At 45.5% G+C, this 8,552-nt stretch overlaps 1 protein-coding gene across 1 annotated transcript; it reads right to left on the minus strand.

The window, feature by feature from the left end:
* Nucleotides 1–563: 563 nt before the first annotated feature.
* On the minus strand, nt 564–4,786 carry LOC142256786 (ferritin heavy chain B). The gene is made up of 4 exons (XM_075328677.1): nt 4,542–4,786; nt 3,153–3,299; nt 969–1,094; nt 564–867 (listed from the first exon to the last, which is right to left on the minus strand). The coding sequence occupies exons 1-4, from the start codon at nt 4,542–4,544 to the stop codon at nt 712–714; spliced, it is 432 nt and encodes a 143-aa protein (XP_075184792.1). The 5' UTR covers nt 4,545–4,786; the 3' UTR covers nt 564–711.
* Between the last annotated feature and the right edge of the window lie 3,766 nt (nt 4,787–8,552).

Raw genomic sequence — 8,552 nt, forward strand, 5'->3', positions numbered from 1 at the left:
ACCATTCTCCCCTTAGGGTGTACTCACTTTTGTTGCCAGTGGTTTAAACATTAATGGCTGTGTTTTTAGTTTTGGTGCCCTCTAAACTCAAACCTCTTATACAAGCTGGACACCGTACATTGTATATTCAGTGCTGACTGAAGATATAACTAAAAGGTGACGGGTGTACTCACTTTTGTAATATACATTTTAGGCTGGGGACAGGCTTTGTTGCAAGTCAATCGCATAACAGGAGTGTAAGCAAGCAGAGTATCATGCGACTGTCAAGCCATGGCAGCCCTTCAGAGTAAAATTGGTCCAAGTGGATTGCATTTTTATCGCATTTCACTCGCCATGTGTGCTGACCCTTAAACTGTAACCATAGCACCCTACATTTTTTATTTTGCTGCCCATCCTTTAATGTTTTGTACAGGAAAAACGTAGGTGGAACATTGCATTGAGCCATTTGGCAAGGCCAAGGGTGCGCCGAGTGTGTGTATTTGAACAGTCATTGTGTTCTGACAGCAGTGACCTTCTAAAACCATAAACTTAAGGTTCAATAACGCAAGTTAAGCACACACATGTTGAAATACAGAGACTTTATTGGAAAACTTGTTGACAAGCACAGTCAAGACCGCTCAGGTAACAGATCACAGGTTTAAAGAGGCCCAAAACGCACGTCAGGGGCAATTATTCCAGGTAGATAAGGAAACTCATCCAGGAGGAGACATCTTAGCTGCTCTCTCCCAGGGTGTGCTTGTCAAACAGGTACTCGCCCATGCCATTCTGGGGTACCCCAAGGCGCTTCAGGTTGGTGATGTAGCCTCCAAGCTGCTTAATAGCCTTCACCTGTTCCTCCAGGTATTCAGATTCCAAGAAGTCACAGAGCTGGAAGAGAATGGGTCATTACTCAATGTTGTGATTTTATGGAGGTTAGGGTGGTGCAGATCACTTTAAGAGGGAAGACTGAGGATTGCAGTGACACTTACTTGAGGGTCAACCTTGTCAGATGCCAATTTGTGAAGATCCAGGAGGGCCTGGTTCACGGTCTTCTCCAGCTGCAGAGCAGCCTGCATGGCCTCCAGGGTGTTGGCCCACTCATCACGCTCAGGTTTCTAAGTGAAGATGACAGACGTGATCACTAAAATGGTCTTCAAGGTCACATACAAGTTTAAAGAAACCTCAAGACTGAAGTCCTATCCAGGGGGAACTGAACATACTAAACCACTGATCTGAAAAAACTCACTTCAGACATCTAGAACAATAAAAAAAGATCTCATCTTGAGCACTGTGCTGTTTAAGCAAAACAATGATTCTATGGAGGACAGAACAATTTTCTGGTGTAAAGTCAGATCTAAACCCAGCATTATAGGGATGTCTACCAGCACATTAAAGGGAACCTGCCACCAGGATTTTGCCCTATAAGCTGCAGCCACCACCAGAGTCCTTATATACAGCATTCTAGAATACTGTATATAAGAGCCCAGGCTAATCTGTATAACAAAATAAACCCAAACACTCACCTGCAGGGCAGTTGAGTGATGGGCGTTGCTGGTCCGGCACAACCATCTTGTGTAGTAGTTGTTCTACATCATAGCTCTATGTGGATGACACCTCCTACATCATCCACACAGAGGCCTCCATTGCGCTCCTGCATATCAAAGTACTGTAGTGTGTGCAGGTTCAGTAAAACAGTCAAAGTCCAGCCACACTACGATACTTTGACTTACTCAGGAGGGCAGAGCGAAGTGCGCAGGAGCACAATGGATGACATAGGATATGTTATCTACACGGAGCCAGGAAGGAGGATGACCGCAACTGCACAGGATAGAGGAGGCCCAACAGCCCCATTGGACCTAACCGCTTACCAGTATAAAAAGCTTTACGTTATACAGAGCAGGTTGTGCAAATATATTATATTATATACACACACACACACACACACTAGAATGCTGTATATAAAGGATACTGGTTGTGGCCACAGTTCATAAGGGAAAAACCTGATGAGGTTCCCTTTAAAGGGAACCAAACATCAGGATTTTCATGTACAAGGTGCAGCCAGTGCAGTACTGGCACTATCAGGCAGAGTCTGTACATACCATTAGTGGGCAGCTCGGGTGTTTAGGCTGTGAAATTCAACTTTATAAAGTTTGAAAAAAGTCATGCACTTTTTGATTGATGTGTGCACCTCTCTCCTAATGTCCGGGCGGGTTATGCATGTGTATCCCCCCCTCCTTCTGACTGTATGTAAATTTCTACTCTTCAGTTACATCGCGTCCGAGTTAGCGCCTGCGCATAGCGCTCATCTCTGGCGCCATGTTTCTGAAGCCCACAGTATTATGGTGCATGAGAGGGTGGCGCATGCGCCCTCGCTTCTTCAAATCTGTTGTGACCGCAGGAGCGCGTGCGGTCACAACAGGACTGGAGCACAGCTGATCTTACCCTGATTAGCTGCAGCAGACGTCTCGTACGATATAGTCTGCTGCAGCTAATCGGCAAGATCAGCTGTGCTCCGGTCCAGTTGTGACCGCACACGCTCCTGCAGTCACAACAGATCTGAAGTAGTGAGGGCGCATGCGCCGCCCTCTCATGCACCATAATACTGTGGGCTTCAGAAACACGTTGCCGGAGATTAGCGCTATGCGCAGGTGCTGAGTAAATTATAAATTTACATACGGCCAGTGAGAGGGAGGAACAGGCGGCAGGGGGGGCAGGGATACACGTGCATAACCCGCCTAGATATTATCAGCAGATGTGCACACGTCAATCAAAAAGGGCATGAATTTTCAAACTTTATAAAGTTGAATTTCACAGCCTAAACACCTGAGTTGCACCCTAATGGTATGTACACAATGTGCCTGATCGTGCCAGTACTGCACCTTAGACAAAAATCCTAATGTCTGGTTCCCTTTAATGATGCAGTTTGTTTTCTTTTAAGGCCAAGTGTACACTGATTACATTCCTATATCGAACGTTCCACCATACATGCAATAAGTAAAACTGCCATGCAGAGACGCCCCCCCATTGGGTACCTATGTAGCAGGAGGTATCCACCAGTGGCCAAATGCATTTAGAAGCTAACTTTAAGAACTAAAGTTTCGGAACATTAATCCCATTTAGTGCAAGCCTACTTTCTGCATGTGAATATGTAATGAACACTACGGAAGTCTCACTTTAACGTCTTGGAGGACAATGCGACCCCCACGCTTGTTTTGATACTTCAGGAACTTCTCAGCGTGCTCCCTCTCTTCATGGCTCTGCTCCTTGAAGAATTTGGCCACGTGGTGAAGGGCGACATCATCTCGGTCAAAGTAGAAGGACTGAAATAATAAGTTTGTGACGATACACTATTTGTTGCTGCCTTTCATATATTTGCAGACAAACTAGTAATAAGTGCATTAGCACTGTGGGGAATACAAAAAAAAAAAAAATAAAATTATAATATAAAATATTTTTGTAATATATTGTTAATATATATAAAAATGTTAAATATTTTTATTAAAAAAATTCTATATAATAAATTTGTTAATAAAAATATTATATAGTTTTTAAATATATAAAAATGTTTAATATATATAATAAATATAATTTTTTTTAATATATATTAAACATTTTTATATACATTTAAAAAAATATGTAATATATATTTTAAAAAATTATATTATATATTTCTTAAAAAAAATATTAAAAACATTTTTATATTAAAAAAAATCTAAATAATTTAAACAAACATTTTTATATATATTAAAAGATAAAAAAGTTTATATATTTTTAATTATATAAAAATGTTTAATATATATATTAAAAATATATATATTAAAATATAATATAATTTTTTTTAATAAAATTAAAAAAAACCTATATTAAAAAAATATATATTTTAACATAAAAAAAATTATAATTTAATATATATATATATATATATATATATATATATATATATATATAATTAAAATATATATTTTAATAACAAAAAAGTAAAAAATAAAAATACATTTTATAAATTTAAAAAAATATATATTTTTTTTATTACACACCACACTTTGTCTCCCTATACTTTCTAGGGTTGAGGAGACTTTGCTAACATTTATGCAATAGGTTAGGACTTAGGAATAGTGAAGCTGCACTAAACATTTTGTAACATTCAAACACTGTTTATTAAACAGTTACTGCCTTTCATATTCATATATGTCAAGGATAGACAAATGTGAGCCATGAGCAGAATGTTTCCTCCACAAATTAGAGAAAACACGTGTGTAATCATATTCAATACACATTTGTATCCCAGGGCTCAGAGATAAGCTGTGCTGACCACATCAGGGTGTGTGCAGAGATCTCTGCAAGGAGGAGATAGCTCTGGGAGGGAGGAGGACCACAATGGAGACCTGCTAGCAATGGGTGCACAAGGTGCAAACCAAGATGTGGGGGAAATCTTAGGAAGAACCTCAAGGCTATGTAGTTACAAGACATACAAAGACATGGTGACAATATAAGTATGCATTAAGCTATTTGGGAAGGCTGGGACTTATAGTTCCACAACTGAAAAGAATGCAGACACTCACCATGGAGAGTTAGGTGTAGGAGGCATAGAGCTCCAGGTTCACCATGCGGTTGATGGCAGCCTCGCAGTCGCGGTTGTAGTTCTGGCGCACCTGGGATTCCATTGCGGTTTCTTGGTGGTTTTGGTGGTGCAAAAAACAAGGTATTGGAGAGGAGAGAGGCTTTGGTCTCCTTGTCCTCTGCGCGTGTTCCGTTCAATCACTGTTGAAGCAAGAACTCAGCTCAGAGTCAGGATCGTCTAATCCGTGCACAATAGAGCCCGGGATTTATAGGCAGGAGTCTGGGGAGTGGAGTGACATCACCTGTCTGCAGCCAATCCCTGCCTGGAGCTGCAGCAGAGATCGGGCGGAGCTTCGGAGTGCACGCTCCTCCACTGCTGATGTCACATTATTTTCCAAAACACATTATAAAATTGCAGGAAATTGCATGAATATCAGTCCCCATTGCAGAAATTCAAGGAAAAGATAACACATTATAAGATTATAGGAAAATGTATGAATAGCAATTCCCCAAACTATTATTATTGCATAGTTTGTGTCTATAGGGAGCGATTGAGATCAGTGTGTATTTATATATGTTGCATTAACCTGGCATTTTCTTTATATATTTGCAGCAAACTGTAGAGATCTTTGTTGTACAAATATAGCAGGTGAAGACAAAAGGGGGCTTTACACGCTGCGACATCGCTAATGCGGAGTCGTTGGGGTCACGGAATTTGTGACGCACATCCGGCCGCATTAGCGATGTTGCTGCGTGTGACACCGATGAGCGATTTTGCATCGTTGCAAAAACGTGCAAAATCGCTCATCGGTGACATGGGGGTCCATTCTCGATTATCGTTACTGCAGCAGTAACGATGTAGTTCGTTGCTCCTGCAACAGTACACATCGCTATGTGTGACGCCGCAGGAACGAGGAAGCTCTCCTTACCTGCCTCCTGGCCGCTATGAGGAAGGAAGGAGGTGGGCGGGATGTTATGTCCCGCTCATCTCCGCCCCTCCGCTTCTATTGGGCGGCCGCTCAGTGATGTCGCTGTGACGCCGCACGGACCGCCCCCTTAGAAAGCCGGTCACAGCGACGTCGCCGGGCAGGTAAGTATGTGTGACGGGTCTGCGCGATGTTGTGCGGCACGGGCAGCCATTTGCCCGTGTCGCACAACAGATGGGGGCGGGTACCCACGCTAGCGATATCGGGACCGATATCGCAGCGTGTAAAGTAGCCTTAAGGCCAGAGTCACACTTGTGAGAGACTGGTGCGAGTCTTGCATCGCATCACCCAGCACGGCTTGCTGCCCTCCGGACAGTAGCATCTCAGCTGCATAGAAAAACATGCAGCCTACCCGCTCCTTTCAGGAGACTGTGGCCGTGCCAGGTGATGCGAATGCGATGCAAGACTCGCGCGAGTCTCTCGCAAGTGTGACTCTGGCCGTAAGCTGCCAAAGGCTTTTGGCCAAACGATGTTTCGGCCAATTGACTCCTCCATCTGTAGGAACGCTTTTTCTGCAGAATACGCCTGTGTCCTCTATGAGAGAGTCGCTGCCGCACATCTCTGACGGTGGTTTATTTCTGGTGAGAACACAAGGTAATTGGACTTGTTGAAGCCGTAAGGCTATGTGCACACTTTGCTTTTTTTATGTGCTTCATTTCTGCACATAAAAAAGCAGGTTTGGGCAGGAAAAACGCAGTAGAAAAAACAAGCATTTTATTGCATTTGAGCGTTTTTTCATATGCTTTTCTTTTTTTTTGTTGCTTTCTTGCTTCTTTTTGTGCTTTCTTTTAAGTAATGGCGATTGTGGGGGTTCAAGTGCTGTACCCCCGCAATCACTGATGTTAAAGCCGATAACCGGCTCTCACTGCCTGGAGTGGTGCCTGACAGCTTAACCCTCTAAATGCTGCGATCAGTGCAATCTCAACATTCAGGAGGCAGGGAGAGGGATCGCTTACGTCTCCCTGGTGATCAGGTCCCTGTAATGCTATCATAGGGATCCGATTGCTGCTGTAAGCCTGGGTCGTCACCATGATGACCCCGAGTTACTGAGCTATGGAAAGCTTCACACACCATGCCGAATGCATATGTCGCGGGCGGAGGAGGGGACGCGGCGCTCACCCACTGCTCGGGTCCGGCTGCTGCTGCTGCTCGGTGGTGGCTCGAGCGATGGGCCGGATCCCGGGGACTCGAGCGGCGCTCCTCGGCCGTGAGTGAAAGGGGGTGGTTTGGGTTTATGGATATTGTCCATGACGCCACCCACGGTTGTGGTGAGATTGGTGACACCACCGCTGCTCTGTACGGGGATCCCGGGAGCGATGACAGGGAGCAGCTTGGATGTTGGTTCTCCCCTCCGTGGGTAGGGGGGTTGGTTGTCCCGGGGCCCGGTGAAGGGTAGGGGATGGATGACAGGCGGGTTACGGGGCCTGGTGAGGTGCAGGGTCGCGGGGGCAGCGCTGTGCCTCACGGCACGGTGGTACTCACTCAGCCAGTAACACACACGAAGTCTCTGATGAAACGGGTCCCACAGGCGGCTGCGGTTGTGCTCCTCCCGGCAGGTTGATGGTGACTGCCTTTCCCTGCACCTGTGTAGTGTGTACGGTTCCAATGGCTTCCCACCGGTAACCCGCTCCCCAGCTTGGATGGGTGCTTAAGGAGCCCCTTTTGCCCGCAGGCTCTGGCCCTGGGAACTGTAGCCTTGGCGGTGACTGTGTTTCCCTCTACGGTTTGAGCTGTTGCCTTCAATCGGGTCTTGACTGCTGGGAAACCTCGGAGGTTCCCTTCGCTAACGGATTTGACAATTTCAACGGCGACTCCTAGCCTTGTCGGGGTCCGTAAGCCCTGCCGGTTGGTGCTGGCTTCTCTTTGTTCACCGGTCCGGTACCGCCGGGCCACCGCCCGTCCACGGTACTTACGGCTCACTCTAATCGGCCTCTCCTGCAGATGGTCACCACCGTCCGCCAACATTGCTGTACCGTCCGGGCCACACACCCGGACGCTGTCAGACTCCTCTGCTACCACTTCACCTCCAAAACTAATCTCTAACTGAACTGTTTTCCCGCCTCCAGGACTGTGAACTCCTCGGTGGGCGGGACCAACCGCCTGGCCCACCCCCTGGTGTGGACATCAGCCCCTGGAGGAAGGCAACAAGGATTTTGTGTTTGGCTTCGGTGTGCCTAACCGGGGTGTGTTGGTGTAGTACCTGTGACGACCTGGCTTGTCCAGGGCACCACACATATGGCTAAGTTCACACAGGGCATCCTTTGCTGCGTTTTTGGTGCATTTTTGAGGTCACAAAGAGGCACCAAAATGCATTCATTTCCTACTCCCAGCAAAGTCTATGAGATTTCGATTTTGCTGTCCACCATGGGCATGTTTTGTTGGCAGCATCTTGGCTGCGTTTTTCAAGATGCAGCCAAGATGCAGCATGGAAATTCTTTTGTGGTTTTACCGCATTTTTGAGCCCTCCAGTCAATAGATTTCACTTACAAAACACTTTGGGCAAAACGCGGTAAAAACGAAGCTTTTTCTCACTTTCATGTTATTTATTTCTGCAAAGTGGTAATTGGGTTTTGAAAACTCTACTCACATTGTGCTAAAAATTGCTCTGGTTTTGTGACGTGAATATAAATCTTTGACCAGGTTGGAGCCATACTACAGACAGAGACAGACAGAGAGAGGGAGACAGAGACAGACAGACAGAGAGAGGGAGACAGACAGAAATAGGGAGAAACAGAGAGAGACAGACAGAGACAAGCAGAGAGAGGGAGAATTAGACAGAGAGAGAGGGAGACAGAGACAGACAGAGACAGAAATAGGGAGAGACAGAAACAGAGAGCGACAGACAGAGAGAGGGAGACAGAGAAAGACAGAGGCAGACAGAGACAGACAGAAAGAGGGAGACAGACAGAGAAAGACAGACCGAATCAGAGACAAACAAAAATAGAGAGTGACAGACAGCGAGACAGACAGAGACAGACAGAAATAGGGAGAGACAGACACAGACAGAGACAGAGAAAGACAGACAGA

The sequence above is a fragment of the Anomaloglossus baeobatrachus genome, chromosome 11, assembly GCF_048569485.1.
Source record: "Anomaloglossus baeobatrachus isolate aAnoBae1 chromosome 11, aAnoBae1.hap1, whole genome shotgun sequence".
NCBI classification, from domain to species: domain Eukaryota; kingdom Metazoa; phylum Chordata; class Amphibia; order Anura; family Aromobatidae; genus Anomaloglossus; species Anomaloglossus baeobatrachus.